Here is a 17,845-nt window from a genome sequence, read left to right on the forward strand (position 1 = left end):
ATAATTTACATTGCTGGAATTCTTATAATTTGGTGATCATTTTGAATATAAACATCATATATTTTGCATTAAACATACAAATTTTAAATAAAAATTTTTCTCTAGGTAACTATGTTATCTTTTGTGCAAAATATATGACATTTATATTCAAAATATTCCTGGTCTTACAAGGAATCCAGCAATGTCAATTGTATTATCCTAACTTTAGTTTGAGGTATTATTTATTAAAATTTAGTGGTTTTCCCCCAAAAATTTCTCTGAGAGGGAAGAGCCGGCAGTGTAGTGTGAGAGGGGGAGGGAGTTGAGTCCATTATTTGAATGGACATTAACTTGGCGACTGTATTTCTCTATTTCTCTTAAGTATTAATTGTGTGCATGTACCATCATAAAATTAAGATGTTATTTTTACTACAACATAGGTATGTGCCTTCAAAAAGTGGAGTTTGGGGGTCGGGCCGGTTTCTATTGGAATTAATCCCATATGTTCTGTTGTTCACTTAACGCGGATTTCACTTAACACGGGACCCTCTGGGTTCTATTGACCGTGTTAAGTGGGGTACAACTGTATTTGTTTTAGCTCATAAAATTCATACAAATTACCCGGTCAGAATATAATTTACATTGCTGGAATTCTTATAATTTGATGATCATTTTGAATATAAACATCATAGACTTTGCATTAGACATACAAATTTTAGATGTAATGTTTACTCTTGAGTAAATATGTTATCTATTGTGCAAAATATATGACGTTTATATTCAAAATATTCCTGGTCTTACAAGGAATCCAGCAATGTCAATTATATTATCCTAACTTAAATCTGAGGTATTATTTAATACTAAATGTTAAAAACTCTTGAAGGGAGGATTGGTAGGGGGTGGGGGGGAGGGTTGGGACTGACCGCGCGGCTGGAAGAGGGGGAAGGCAAGGTGGGGTGCTTTGATTGACAGATAGTGTTGTGAAGAATATTATTTTTTTTTATTAACTGAAGATATTTGTTTTAGCTCATAAAATTCATACAAATTACCCGGCCAGAATATAATTTACATTGCTGGAATTCTTACAATTTGGTGATCATTTGAATATAAACATCATAGATTTTGCATTAGACATACAAATTTTAGATGTAAAGTTTATTCTGAGTAAATATGTTATCTTTTGTGCAAAATATATGACATTTGTATTCAAAATATTCCTGGTCTTACAAGGAATCCAGCAATGTTAATTATATTATCCTAACTTTCGTTTGAGGAATTATTTATTACTATACCTGGTTTTCCCCCCAAAATTTCTCAGAGGGAAGAGCCAGCGAGTGTACTGTGAGAAGAGGGGGAGGGAGTAGAGTCCATTATTTGAATGGACATTAACTTGGCGACTGTATTTCTCTATTTCTCTAAAGTATTAATTGTGTGCATGTACCATCATAAAATTAAGATGTTATTTTTACTAGAACATAGGTATTGTGTCGGAAAAAGTGGAGTTTGGGGGTCGGGCCAGTTTCTATTGGAATTAATCCCATATGTTCTGTTGTTCACTTAACACGGTACCCTCTGGGTTTTATTGACCGCGTTAAGTGGGGTACAACTGTATATACAATACAGGTAAAAGAAATAATTTTCCTTGAGGCATACATATAAAGGGAATATTCATTTTTTTTTTGTGTGTGCACCAGTAACCCCCCAGCAAATGTTATTTGCGAATTTGGCGATGACCATTTTGAGAACGTAATCCTCCCCCCCCCAAATTTGGGGGGCCTTCTGTACAATGCTTATACAATAGTGTATTCACACTTATATTCAATTACACCTTCATTTAATTACACTTAAATCTGGCTGATATAATTGAAAAATACTCCATTTCAGCCCAAACTCTTCACGGATGTTCATGGAGATCCCAGCATCAATTCTGTCATATCTTCAGTTTCTCTTCAATTAGTAGAGTTCTGAGCACCATTCCTTTTCTCTCGGTGGTCCTCATTAATGGTGTTTTAATATTACTTGGTTTAGAGGCTATAATACTACGCTAAGGAAGCACTAAATACGAATAAAAACCCAGAGTGCGCAGAGCAGTGGTCACAAACATGCAGGAACTGCCGCCACATACCCCCCCCCCCCAAGCCAGAACTCATCTTATGGGTGTTTCCAACGTACAAATGTCTGACTTATGGGGATCTTACTGTAATTATGTTCAAAGTTCTTGTATGATGCACATTCCACTTGATACAGTAAAACATCCCATTAGCTGACTCTAATCTTCAATTAGCAGTCTGCTTATGAAGAAACATCAATGGTGAAATATACTGTACTTATCTCTCTGTTTGGAACAAAGAAAGATATGGAAAGATTAATGAAATGGATAAACTGTTTCACAGAAAACCCATTCAAAAAGATCAAGCTCCTGAGCTCTGCTGTGACCGTTAACTCGAATTCTTAAAAAAAAAAAAAAAGACTGCCAATTAATTAAATAGGTGTGTGTCTTGGCTATAATATTATTTGCTATTGCTCCCAAAGGTTGGACCTTCTCTAAAAAGGTTGATGCCTTAAGCTGTTTATAAACCACAAGGTGTTTGATTTTAAGTGGCGACATCCTTATAATATCCCATTTTAGGAGCTTTGGTTACATTGGGAAGATATGCTTAATCTATGTATTAATCCCAGCCACCATTATTGAGGGTTTGCCAGAGTTTCCGACTTGTAGGTTCATTCTGTATGTGTTTTTAATTAATAAATAATGAGGTAAGTTTAGTCCCATTTTTACTGATTTTTGACTATTTTTGACAGTTGTTTTCTTTTCAGCATAACTATTTCTGCCGTCAAGTCTGGTCAGGTGACACTTTGGCGAGGGAAAGTACCAGTTGAGATAAATGCCTTAACGTCAGGTGAATTTTTGACAACTATGAGACAGAATCCAGGAACACCAAGTTTAATTGCCACAGGAGGGAAAGAAAATGATCTTCAGTTGTGGGATTTACAACACCCAGAGGAGCCCACATTTAAAGCCAAGAATGTATGTGGTCTGTTACAATTAAATTTTGTCAAATGCTTGGATGTGTTCAGGTGTTTGTGTGTGTGTAATAATAATTAACTCTTTATTGAAAGAGCATGGCAGCCGGAAGGCTGAAAATATACAGTCACATAATTGGGGAATGGGTCTCTTGCTTGACAAATAATATACAGGTAACTTAAGTGATACAAATACGATATATAATAACAAGGTGGGGAGAAGGTCATACTACATAGTGACAGTGCTAAAAGGTAAGACTAACTGGGAGTGAATACACTGGTTGATTACAAGTTATTGATAATTTTTACAATGGTTGGGACTGGGCTGTTCTTATAGCGATCAGTACGTGCTCGTATGGGTTGGATGCGGTTGTGGTATCAAACAGCAATTCGCAGAAGAAGTTAGGTTAGGTGTGTGTGTGTTTCTTTCTGTATGCATGTATGTTAACCTGCCATTGTGTGGTGTGGTCTTTGTTTTGTGGTTATTTCACTGTTCAGGAAAGGTTAGAAATCGGAGTTAAAGGAAACTCATATATATCTGCAGCTCTTAGCTTTGGTGCATCGAATGAAAGCTTCCTTTTCTCTGTGAATGACTACCATAGCTTACTGTCAGAAACTCTCCATAGGGCACATTTTATTTACAAAACAGTAACAACACAGTCTCGGTTTACATATCCCAATGGAAAATGGCACTGCTGGACGATAACTTACGGGTTAGGTTCCAGAGACCATAACTATTGCAAACCTGCTCTAATAAACACTATACAGTGGTCCCTCGGTTAACGAGCACAATTCGTTCTAGAAGGTTGCTCGTTCACCAAAACCATTGTTTCAATGGGTTTTTGGGTAATTGGTTCCAGCTCACCGAAAATTGCCTAAAATCAACAAAAAAGGTAGTAAGTACACTTACTTTGAGGTGTGTATGTAGAAGGCTCTTGGATGATGATGATGATGATGGGAATTAGAATGGGGTGGAGGAGAAGGGAGAAGAGAAGGCATTGGGGTGGAAGAGAAGTCACCCCATGGCACCATTTCACCCACAAAATTTTAGTTCACTTGGTGTAATTCAAGATTATTTTCTTTAAATCAACACTGCACTGCATTATATATTGTTAATATGTAAAATATATTTTAAAATGATCAATAATTTGACTGGAAACTCAGAAAAAAAGCATTTAGTTGAAGAGAGTCTCAAGCAAGATGTTACCTCCAGTGAAAAGACACAGAGACTGACGCCTGTATGGTGTGTTGACAGGCTGTATGGCGGGCAAAAAACTAGCTTCCTATACTTCAATTATGTTCAATAATTGTTAAAATGACTAAAAAAATTAATATAAAACTTTTAAAATTATTGAATAGTATAAACTTCTTGATATTAACGAAAATAGTCAGGAATTTAAGCCCTAAAACTGATTACTGTATTGGCGGACTAATACTACAGCTGGTGGACCGCCGAATGCAAGCGAAAACATGTTGAGGTCGACTTGTTAATCGAGGGATTGCTCGTTAACCGAAGTTAAGAATCTTATGGAAGGTAACTCGTTAGCCGAAATCTCGTGAACCGAGGCACTCATTAACCAAGGGATCACTGTACATTATACATAATAGATAAAAAAGTACAGTAACAGATATTGTACAAAAAGTAGTTTTTTTTTTTTTTTTACGGGGATTAGCCCACCCAGGCACAGGTCACTGACCCACATCGGGGCCTAGAGGGCGAAAATGTAATAATAATAATAATAATAATAATAATAATAATAACAAAGAACCATAAAGAAATACAAATTGAAAAAAAATTTAGTGAGAAACAATATACAGTATATATGTTGTGTTGTCAGTAGTAAGAGAAACAATTGAGACCCCATAATTGTGTGTAAATGAGGCAAAACGTCAGATCAGCAACCTGGGACTTGGTCACAATTTTCATGATGCCATATGACAGCAGGGTCTACCATTAGACAACACATTATGCTTCCAATATCTTCCCAGGCGGTAGTACCTCCCTGTTTGGTAGCTGCCTTTTCTTCTCATAGTTTTGTGTGGATTATGTCAATACACCAATATGGAGGCAGACAAGTGCTGTAACCACACTATGTCAACAAAGAACTTTTCATCTGTTTTCAAGACTTTTCTTGTCATAAGACCCACTAATCCCCCACCCCTACAGTGGGTGACCTGATATATCATCAGGTCAGGTCAGTAACATGACCCACTAATCTCCCTCCCAACCTCCATCGCAAGTGTTAAGACATGATTACAGTTAAGTATTACAGTCAGCTGAGTGAACAATGTCTGCTTGTGAGTTCAGCATATACAGTATAGTAGTACACTAGTATACATTATTTTGTTTACAATACAAATGATAATTGTACATGTACAGTGGTGTTTGTGTAAATAAATACAGTTCCAGCGAGATACATCGTTAAGACTCATGGCATTTTCCTGTGATGGGTGGAAAATACCACTGTCTTTGCTGTAACACACAGGTCCATTCATGCCCATATCATGTAGAGCTTTTGTTTTTAAAATATATTTATTTAATTATTTTATTTTTGTTATTTTTTATTATAAAATTTACTGGTCTGAATTATTATTATTAGTGTTATCATTATTATTATTACATTTTCACCCCCCAGGTCCCAATGTGGGTCAGTGCCCTGTACCCGGGTGGGCTAATCCCTGTAAAAAAAAAGAAAGTATTCAGGATTATTTTGGTAAAAAAAATGGTGTGTTTAACTTAATTAGAACTGAGTTTATTGACTCTGGTATCAACATTTCTTACATTTTTTTTTTATGTAAATGAATGGAATCCCCATCATATACAGTCGGCCCTTAACATACGCGGGGATTATAGGTAACAGAGATACCCGTGAATGTTAAAAATCCGTGTACTTTTGCTGCCCCCCTAAAAAACCCTGGCCCCCCATGTCCTTATTTACCGTATATACCTGTGTGTAGTTCGAGTTTTTAAGACCAAATTATTTTGCAAAAAATTGGGGGTCGACCTCTAAAAGGGTAATAGTTTCGTTAGGTTGAAAAATATTTACCAGTAACTACCAGTAAACAATGGAAACGACGCACCAACGCACCACCAGCTGTGAGTGTCGGTACAGTCACCAGGGCAGCCTCTTGCGTCATCATAGCTAGCCCAAAGTAGCCAAATCCATGGTATGGTATACACAGGACGATGTAAAACAAAGTATTCATTTGTTAAAATTTATTTATAGATACTGTACATAAATTTTTGTTCATTACATTTGAAACATCAATCTTTGTTAATTAAATTTGATACAAAAGACAACTACGATACCGTATTTTCATTAAAATATTACATCACAAGTATATTTTACCTTAACTGTGTCTGAATGAATATATTCTCAGAAATAAATATGGAAATGTAATATTTTGGCTGAAATGACGTACATATTACTGTACAGTGGAAAGTGGGATAAAATTATGAAAACAATGACTTTCGCTTTCTTTCGTTGTTCAAAAGATTTTACCGTAATCGCTTTTCGAATGGTTTTCAGTTAAAAAACTGTTGTACTGTACTCGTACTGCATTACAATAATATTCTATCCTATCATTAGCCTTATAATCCCACAACTGAAAACCATTCGAAAAGCGATTACGGCAACATCTTTTGAACGAAAGAAAGAGAGAGAGAGTCATTGCTTAGCGTCACAATTTTATCCCACTTTCCACTGTAATACGTACATCATTTCAGCAAAAATATTACATTTCTTTGTTCTCAGAAATAAATGGTAGTTTTGTTGAAACGTAATGTACAGTATTTAATATTAAAATGCAAAAATAGCTATAAAAACAATTAATACACCCAAAATATACTGGCTGGCATCTCCACTCGTCCCTGCTCTCGCGTCCAAGGTCACCTCACCACTCCTCCCAACTCGCTCCCTCCTCCACCTCTACCTCCTCACCGTCACTACTGCCGACAACAAACACAAATGTTTTGTGAATAACTGCACCTCCACTTCCTATGTACAGTACTGAACTGTACTGTGCTGTGCATTTTTACAAACAATAAACATGGCAAGAAAAGCTATTAAAAAAAAGAGATGAGAATTTCACTTTACTGTACCGTACCTCTCATCGGCGACAGGGCGGGGGTCATCGGGCTCATCATCACTCAATTCCATAACAGGTGGTGAAGTGGGGGCGACGGTGGATTCAGCTGCTTCCTCACTGCCGCCAGCTATTGATGGTGTTGAATCTCTCCTTCGGTGATCAAAGAACATGGTGATGGGGAGTTGTCGTCTCTTTCTTTTCATTTCTTCCATGATGTTTTTGTATGGAACAAAAGCATCATCCATCCCTCGCATGAATTTCAGGGCACGCACCATGGAGGGGTCCATACTATAGGCCAGGTTTTTCAGTGCCTCAATCATCCTGGTCATCTCCCCCAACTTCTCCAACGTTATTTCTTGGTACGTGTGTTTCGAATCGTTTTCAATTAAAAAAATGTTACAGCACATGTATATTTTACCTAAACTGTGCCTGAATGAATATATTCTCAAAAATAAATGGTAGTTTTGCTGAAACGTGATTTATTTCAATGTAAAATAGGATAAAATACATGACGAAAACAAGAGACTTTACTTAACTTTCCGATGTTCAAGATATGTTACTCGTTTTTTTAGTAGTTTTCGGTTAAAATACTCTTATATTAGTGATATTCTATTCATACTGTGCTTGATATAATACATTCACGGAAATGTAATATTTTTGCAACTACAATGCTGATGTCAACACAAGCGTGGTTACAGCGAGACTGACTGAGTGAGGGAGAGCTATGCGTGTGTGTGTGTGAGGTTGCGGGAGCGGGCAGTGTCCTGTGTTCGGTACCGCGCGCGAGTTGAATGGCGCGCGATTTGAATGTACTTCAATTACTTCAATGTACAGAATATTCCTCCGGCGGGGCAATCCGCGTATTTGCGAATCCGTGAATGCTAAACCCGCGTATGTGAAGGGCCGACTGTAATGTCGAAATATTTTATATATGGATATCTTATTGGAAATGTCTTATAGAAAATTTATTCAGGATCATTGTGGTATCAAATTCATATCCCTATCACAATTAGAAGTTTAGAGCGAATGCGGGTAAATGTGACCGCTTCCCTCCCCAACCCCCCTCCCTCCCGCAAAGGGTCGCCTCTCACAAAGTGTTTGTCAACAACTCCTGCCTCAGTCATGACACAATATTGTTTTTTTGATATTCATTAATGTTTAAAGATACATTACTGTAATAATCTGCGCTTAATTAATACCTGTACACTTCATATATACTACAGAACTAAGTACAGGGTATATACAGTACTTCATAAGTACCGTATACCCCTGTATACTCGTGTGTAGTTCGAGTTTTTAAGACCAATTTTTTAGGCAAAAAACTGGGAGTCGACCTCTACTTGGGTAATAGTTTTGTTAGGTTGAATCTGTGCATGATGGGAAGGGCGAGGAGCAACTTTTAGCTTTAGACATGAAAAATATTTACCATTTACTGCCAGTAAACAATGGAAACGTAAATTATGTACCAATTAGTAATGAAAAGCTGTGCAGTGCCTTCAGCAGATGAGGCTCACCAACTTAAAATAGGCTAACTTACCTTACAACGTGCTTTCAGTAGTGTATGTTGAAGTTCTTAGCACAGGCTAACTTATCATGAGAACATAAGAAAATAAGGAGTCTGCAATAGGCCTGTTGGCCTGTGCATGGCAGCTCCTGTCGAGAGTCACTACCACTCTCTATCATCCATGAATCTATCCAGCCTCCTTTTGAAACTTTCCACCGTTCCAGCACTTACTACAAAGTTGCTAAGCTTGTTCCACTTGTCCACCACCCTATTTGTGAACCAGTTCCTTCCTATCTCCCTCCTAAACCTAAACTTATCCAACTTAAATCCGTTGCTCCGAGTCCTATCCTGCTCGGATATTATAAGAACTTTATCTATATCCCCTTTATTGATTCCTTTCACCGACTTAAATACTTCTATCATATCTCCCTGCACTCTTCGTCTTTCTAGGGAATGCAAGTTTAGTTTCTTTAACCTATCCTGATATGGAAGGTTTCTAAGTCCCTGGATCATTTTGGTCATTCTTCGCTGCACTGACTCTAGTGAATTGATATCCATTGTATAATAAGGGCACGAGGTGCGGCCTGACTAGCTCAAGATATAGTTGCAATAAGACCTCTGCACTCTTATTACTTACACTTCTAGATATAAAACTCAATACTCTGTTTGCCTTATTTCGAACATTAACGCACTGTTTTCTAGGCTGTAGGTCCGGGCTTACAAGTACCCCTAGGTCTCTTTCACAAGTCGACTTCTCTAGGTTGATGTTGTTAAGGCTGTATACATTGACAGTATTTGTTCTTCCAATATTAGGTACGCTGCACTTGATGGTGTTGAATTTCATTTGCCAATTTTTAGACCACCCCTGCAGTTTATTTAGATCCTCCTGTAGTGCATTTGCATCCTGCCCTGAATTAATCTCCCGCCCTATTTTGGTGTCATCCGCAAACTTGCTTATGTCACTGCTGATCCCAGTATCTAGATCGTTTATGTAGATTATGAACAAGAGTGGGCCTAGTATTGACTCCTGGAGAACCCCACTGGTAACACAGCCTCACTCAGATTTAACACCATCTACGCTGACCCTCTGCGTTCTATCGATGAGCCATGATTTTATCCAATTTAAAACTTTCCCCTCGTTACCATGAGCCTTAACTTTTCTCAGAAGCCTCTGATGTGATACTCTGTCAAATGCTTTGCTAAAGTCTTAAGTAAATAACATTGTAATTTTCGTCATTATCTACTACCTCGAAGACTTTCCTAAAAACCCATTGATCTACAAAAAAGACCGGTAATAAAAACCTTTTCGATATTTCACACAATATAATACCTGGTAATCCACCTCAACCTCATATTGTTTACAACGATGCACGACGCACCACCCGCTGTTGAGAATCAGCTAGACGGTACGTGTTTTTTTAATCGTTTTCAGTTAAAAAACTGTTACATCACAAGTATATTTTGCCTTAACTGTGCCGGAATGAATATATTCTCGGAAATAAATAATAGTTTTGCTGAAACGTGATGTATTTCAATGTAAAATAGGATAAAATACATGACGAAAACAAAAGACTTTACCTAACCTTCAGATGTTCAAGAGATGTTACTCGTTTTTTTAATAGTTTTCGGTGAAAATACTATTATATTAAAATGATATTCTATTCATACTGTGCTTGAGATAATACATTTACGGAAATGTAATATTTTTTTCTGAAATGACGTACATATTACAGTGGAAAGTGGGATAAAATCATAACGAAAACAATCGACTTTAGTTTTCTTTCGTTGTTCAAAAGATGTTACCGTAATCGTTTTTCGAATGGTTTTCAGTTAAAAAAGCTGTTGTATTACAATAAGATTCCCTCCTAATTGACTTGAATAAATACATGAATGGAAATATACAATATTTTTGCTGAAACTACCCGCGTTTCATTGTAAAGTGTCATAATACTGGTAAACAATTTGCCTTCGGCGCTCGGTGTTTCAGGCACGGCGACCCTCAGTTTATAGGATGTAGATTGTTTTTAGTGAAGGTTTTGCTGTTCTATTACCCTCAAGAATTTGGGTCAACCTATTAATGAGGCATATCATAAATTAATGATTTCTTGGTCAAAAAATCAGGGTCGACCTATAAGCAAGGTAGAATTATAGACGAATATATACGGTAAAATATAATGTCATCAGAAATGCGTTTCCATGTGTGCAATGGTACGGAATTCATTTCTCTAACACAATAACAACAGATGTTGGGAATAAAAGTTTATACACTTTTTGTTAACTGCCTCGCATGTCAAAAATACCTTAGCTTTTGTCTTTATTCAAGATATCTTTAGGTCATTAGGCCCACTATACCCCCACCCAACAATGGGTGACCTGACATTGCATCAGATCAGTACACTACCCAATAATTCCCCACCCAACCTCCATCCCAAATTTTAAGACATGATTACAGTTATGTAATCAGCTGATTGAAGTGTCTGCCTACTTTAGGCTAAAGATGGCAGAATCTGCTGGTTGATGCAGTATAGTAGTACAGTAGTATGCTCCTGCCAGATGTATCATTTAGACTCGTAGAAAATACCACACTGTCTGCTGTAAAACACAGCTCCATTCATGGAGTCTCTAGAGACAATAAAATCAGTTCTAATTAAGCTAGACATCATTTTTTTACCAAAATACTTTATCTAAAAGTTTGGTTAAAAAAATAAATATTTAAAAAACAAAAGATCTATAAAATCTATATGATACAGTACAGGGTTTATTGTACACATCCACATCACCCACTTTACCACAAGGCCATCCATGCCATATACACATACGTCGGAACTTAGTAACCTTAAAATATCTTCTCTGCTGCTCTGAAAGCTTCTACAATCAAGAACCTTACCTACATCTATTAACACTTTAGATAACAACAATTGAATTAACTGAAAGTATATCATAAGTATGATCATTTTACTTAAACTTATTTATTATGAGCTTATATTAGTCAAACTTTATGTTACTGTAATATTCTGACTGTTGTTTTGAACAGTTGTGCCTCCCTGCTGATATGAATAACAGATTCCGTCTAATTAACAACATCGCTGTGGTTTAAATAGTCTGGTTCTCTGGGTCTTAACTGTACCTCTAATCTATACTGTACTGTATTTATATACCCTGTAGTAGTACTGCTCTTTCAGTCTATCATTATCCTATAGGCTGACATCAGTTTACACCCTTCACATATATTTCTCACAATATTTTTTACTTTTTTGTGTACTGATTTACACTTGTTTCACTTGCATGCATCTTCTAATAACAGAATTTTTTTTATTTAATCTTTCTTTCTTTCATTCAGGTGAAACCAGACATGCTAGAGTTGCGAGTTCCTGTTTGGGTGACTGATGCAGCCTTTCTGGAGGACCAGCGCACTTTGGCAGTTTCCTCCAGACACAAGCATGTAAGGGTGTTTGAACATTCATTAAGAATTATGGTGATACAAAAGCAAACAATACATACTTTAATGCATCATATTTCATTCACTTTTCTCAATTAAGTGATTCTTCATTTTGACATTATAGAAATTAATTAATCAACTTTCTTATAAAAATGGCAGGTTCTTACAATTACCCTGGCATCAGAGTTGTAAAGTAAATAAATAAATTCACATGGGTACTGTACTTGAATAATATTTGTGGGTATTTACATTTTAAAAAGTACTCAAACATTTTAGTGCTTTTACTTAAGTATCGTTCTCTAATACAGTAGTACCCGATTTACGCGGTCAATTGAACCCACAGGGTACCGCGTAAAGTGAACAACAGAACATATGGGATTAATTCCAATCGAGACTGGCCCGACCCCCAAACTCCACTTTTTCCGACACAATACCTATGTTGTAGTAAAAATAACATTTAATTTTCATGATGGTATGCTCACACAATTAATATTTAAGAGAAATACAGTCGCCAGGTTAATGTCCATTCAAATAATGGACTCAAATCCCCCCCCCCCTCTTCCCAGCTCACTCGCTCCTACCTCTCTGAGAAATGTTTGGGTGAAAACACTAGATTTTAACGTTTAGTAATAAATAATACCTCAGACTAAAGTTAGGATAATATAATTGACATTTCTGGATTCCTTGCAGGTCAGGGAATATTTTGAATGTAAACTTCATATATTTTGCACAAAAGATAAAATATTTGCTTTGTGTAAACCAAATTATTACATTAGATCTAAAATTTGTATGTCTAATGCAAAATCCATGATGTTTATATTCAAAATGATCATCATATTGTAAGAATTCCAGCAATGTAAATTATATTCTGGCCGGTAATTTGTATGAATTTTATGAGCTAAAACAAATATCTTCAGTAATAAAAAAAAAATATTCTTCACGACACTATCTGTCAATCAAAGTACCCCACCTTGCCTCCCCCCCCTCCTCACACTCACGCCAGCTGGGTCGGTCGGTCCCAACCCTCCCCCCCACCCCCCACCTTCCCTCCCTACCAGAGAAATGTTTGGGTGAAAAACTAGATTTTAACTTTTAGTAATAAATAATACCTCAGACTAAAGTTAGGATAATATAATTGACATTTCTGGATTCCTTGCAGGTCAGGGAATATTTTGAATGTAAACTTCATATATTTTGCACAAAAGATAAAATATTTGCTTTGTGTAAACCAAATTATTACATTAGATCTAAAATTTGTATGTCTAATGCAAAATCCATGATGTTTATATTTAAAATGATCATCATATTGTAAGAATTCCAGTAATGTAAATTATATTCTGGCTGGGTAATTTGTATGAATTTTATGAGCTAAAACATATATCATCAGTAAATAAACAAAGAAATATTCTTCGAGGACACTATCTGTCAATCAAAATACTCTGCCCTAGCTGGGTGGGTCCTGTCCCTCCTCCTCCTCCCTCCTCCTCCTCCCTCCCTCCCTCCCTCCCTCCCTCCCTCCCTCCCTCCCTCCCTCCCTCCCTCTCTCCCTCCCTACCCCCCACCCCCCACCTTCCCTCCCTACCAGAGAAGCTTTGGGAGAAAATAGTATATTTACATTTTTAGTAATAAATAATAACTCAGACTAAAGTTAGGATAACATAATTGACATTTCTGGATTCCTTGCAGGTCAGGGAATATTTTGAATGGAAACTTCATATATTCTGCACAAAGGATAAAATATTTGCTTTGTGTAAACCAAATTATTACATTAGATCTAAAATTTGTATGTCTAATGCAAAATCCATGATGTTTATATTCAAAATGATCATCATATTGTAAGAATTCCAGCAATGTAAATTATATTCTGGCCAGGTAATTTGTATGAATTTTATGAGCTAAATAAAAAAAAAAATTATACTTCACCGCGTATGAGTAGATGCACCGCGGAAAGTGAAAGTCCGGTTCTGGCAAGGTACCGCGTAAATGAGAAATCGTAAATGAGAAATCGCGGAAAGTGAAACCGTGTAAAGCGGGGTAATACTGTACAGTAAAGCCTCGAATAATGACGTAAATGTATCCTCCAATATTGCAGTGTAAGGTGAATCGTCTTATTGTGAATCATTAATTACCATTAAAATATAGCAATAATAATGAGATGCGTTCCCAAGTGTGACCTTTTCATATCTTTTGTGTGGCTTTTTACCCTCTTTTCCCCCCAAAACAATACAATTAATGAAAATTGTAAACTATATTCTTTAAATAATGTTTCTGAATGCACCTTATACAATAAAAATTAATAATAATATGGTCACACAAGAGGAGATGGAACGCCATCGTTTTCGTTTGTGTTTACAGCCGGGAGTCCAGGACAATAGTTCTACACGAAAATTTAAGAAAATAAGACCCTGGTTGTAGCTGTAGTAAATTTAATGTAAAAAAAAATATATATATATGTTTTAAGTACAGTCATGCTCCGGTTAACGTCCGACCGAACAACGTCCGATCGCATATATGTCCGTGGGCTCCCCCCCCCCCAAAAAAAACATGACGCCTGCTGGACCACCACTCCACGACCCCCTGGCGGAGACACGATGCTCCTCCCCATGCTGGTCAGATATTATGTGTTAAAGTAATATGCTTCCTTACTTAGGCTTTTTTTAAGCATTTGCCTACAGGTGAAATATTAACCTACATTTATTGAGGATAAAATCTTTCACCTACAAATTGACAATAACACATTTACTGTCATCAGACATATCTAGTTGCCTCAACAATTGCAACCCCAGTTGCAATTGGGGTGGCAATTTCAAATTCTGTGTCATTACTAAAAATAGTAAAGTTTCTGGTGCACTCTTAAGATTAACCCTTTGACCGCGCCGTCCGATTTCAAGGTTGTTCCCGGAAAGTGTCATTAAGTCACCAAAAAATTAAAGTGCTGTTTTGAGCTTTTTTATTGCTTTTCTATAATGAAAAAAACTTGGTCTTTCCATATATGGCATTTATATTCCTTAGAAATGTTGTTATCTAGTGGAAAATCATGTTTTTATGGAAAAAAGGTAAAAAATATATATATATATCTCAGGTTTTCTTAAGGTAAAGTGGTTTGAGGAACTCAGATGTTGCCAAAATTGCCTCCAGAATGATAAATCATGACCCAAAACTATGGTAATAATTAATGTAAAGTGCTACACTACTCCTCTGATGTTTTGATTCCTTGAGAGAGTACCCATCCAACATGCCTACAATAACCTCCATTCTGTATTCCTTTTGGGCGAGTTTTTTGGTTGGATTCTGTATGTTATAACAAATATATACCGTATATCGCGGCCTACAAGGCGACGGGGTGTATAAGACGGCCCCCAAAATTTCCATTTAAAAAGTAGCTTTTGAGCCCTATTCGCTGTATAAGACCGGTACCCCAAATGTGACACCTACCATTGGGAGCTTACTGACCCAGTAGTCCTTTACCAACCATCCCATTGACCAGTGCTGTTTATACATCCTTGGTTTTTTAAAATAAGGCCAATTCACTTCAAGTAATGGCATCAAATGTTACAGGTTGGTGTAGTTAAACACTAGTGACTCACTTAAAAGTCTGTTATTTAACTTGAACTAATGTCGATTATAAGAATACAATTGTTTCATTTATTTGAAATGGATTTACGATTTATTTGTTTATTTATTTATTTATAACATACTGTAATATATTAAACACACTGCAAGTATTTTCTTTAATTTATAAGCTTGCTTCAACCAGCTACAGTATTCTAATTCAATAGTGTTTCATTAGGATTTGAGTGAAAAAGATTACTGTACATACCTACATACATTTATTACACAAATTATATATATACAGTGACCCTCGGTTGCGAACTCAATCCGTTCAGAAGGTCGTTAGATTAACTGAAAGGATTTCCTTGAAACCATTGTTTCAATGGGTTTTGGGTAATTGGTTCCAGCTCACGAAATTTCCTAAATTCAACAAAATGGTAGAAAAGTTCACTTACTTTTGGTGTGTATGTAAAGGCTCTGGATGATGATGATGATGATGGGAATTAGAATGGGGTGGAGGAGAGGAAGAGAAGGCATTGGGGTGGAAAGTCACCTGGCACCATTTTCACCCATAAAATTTTAGTCTCTTGGTGTAATTCAAGATTATTTTTCTTTAAATCAACACTGCACTGCATTATATATTGTCAATATGTAAAATATATTTCAAATGACCAATAATTTGCTTGGAAACACAGAAAAAAGCATTTAGTTGAAGAGACTCAAGTAAGATGTTACCTCCAGTGAAAACAGAGACTAATGCCTGTTTGCTGTGTTAGTGGATGCGCGCATTAAACTTGTCACTTTACCTTCAATTATCTTCAATAATTGTTAAAATGAATAAAAATTGAATATTAAACTTTTAAAATTATTGAATAACGTAAACTTCTTGATATTTACTAAAATAGTAAGAATTTAAGCCTAGAACGATTAATATTGGCGGACTGATACTAAGTTGGTTGCCCGGTCAGGTATGGCGAAAACATGTTGAGGTTTAAGTAGATTAAGTTAACCGAATTGAAGATCATACAGAGCAGTTCGTTAACAAAATTTAGTTAACAGGCGTTAGATTAAGCAGGGTCACTGTATATATATACATATATATATATATATGTATATATATATATATATATATATATATATATATATATTTGCAGTTGCGTGTGTGTGATATAATATATATATATATGATATATATATATGTGCAGTTGATTAAGTGGACAGGGTCCTGCATTAAGTGAAGAACATGGCGTTAAGTGAATATACAGAACATATGGGATTAATTCCAGTAGAACCCAGCCGACCCCCAAGCTCACTTTTGGCGACAAATAACTATGTTGTATTAAAAATAACATCTTAATTATGATGGTACATGCACACAATTAATGCTAGAGAAATAAGAAATACAGTGTGAGTTAATGTCCATTCAAATAATGGACTAACTCCTCTCCTCTTCTCACTACACTCCTGGCTCTTCCTCTGAGAAATTTTTTGGGGAAAACCAGGTAGTAATAAATAATTCCTCAAACTAAGTTAAGATAATATAATTGACATTTGTTGGATTCCTTGTAAGACCAGAATATTTTGAATATAAATGTCTTATATTTTTTTCACAAAAGATAACATAATTACCTAGAGAACAATTTTATCTAAAATTGTATGTTTTATAAAATATATTGTTTATATTCAAATGATCACGCAAATTATAAATTCCAGCAATGTAAATTATAATTCTGGCCGGATAATTTGTATGAATTTTGAGGCTAAAATAAATATCTACAGTTAATAATATTCTTCATACTATATCTGTCAATCAAGTACCCACCTTGCCTCCCCCTCTTCAACCGCGCGGTCAGTCCCAACCCTCCCCCACCCCACCAATCCTCCATTCAAGAGTTTTTAACATTTGGTATTAAATAATACCTCAGATTAAAATTGGGATAATATAATTGTGTTGTGGATTCCTTGTGAGACCAGGAATATTGAATATAAATGTCATGTATTTTTTTGGGACAAAGATAACATAATTACCTAGAGAAAAATTTTTTATCTAAAAGTTGTGTTTTAATACTCAAAATATATGTTTGTTTATATTCAAAATGATCACAAATTGTAAATTTTAGCATGTAAGTGTATTCTGACGGGTAATTTGTATGGATTTTATGAGCTAAAACAAATATCTTCAGTTAAAAAAAAATAATTCTTCACTGGGTAACAGATGGTCGGTCAGGTCGGTTTGGTCCAGTCCAGCAATACATGTT

At 35.9% G+C, this 17,845-nt stretch overlaps 1 protein-coding gene across 1 annotated transcript; it reads left to right on the forward strand.

The window, feature by feature from the left end:
* The first annotated feature begins 2,764 nt into the window (after window positions 1–2,764).
* Window positions 2,765–12,149, forward strand: LOC121869326 (WD repeat-containing protein 74-like). Its single transcript, XM_042370617.1, has 2 exons — window positions 2,765–3,007; window positions 11,937–12,149. The coding sequence occupies exons 1-2, from the start codon at window positions 2,897–2,899 to the stop codon at window positions 12,132–12,134; spliced, it is 309 nt and encodes a 102-aa protein (XP_042226551.1). The 5' UTR covers window positions 2,765–2,896; the 3' UTR covers window positions 12,135–12,149.
* The last annotated feature ends 5,696 nt before the right edge of the window (window positions 12,150–17,845 follow it).

This window comes from Homarus americanus, unplaced genomic scaffold (genome assembly GCF_018991925.1).
Source record: "Homarus americanus isolate GMGI-L3 unplaced genomic scaffold, GMGI_Hamer_2.0 scaffold36734, whole genome shotgun sequence".
NCBI classification, from domain to species: Eukaryota; Metazoa; Arthropoda; class Malacostraca; order Decapoda; family Nephropidae; genus Homarus; species Homarus americanus.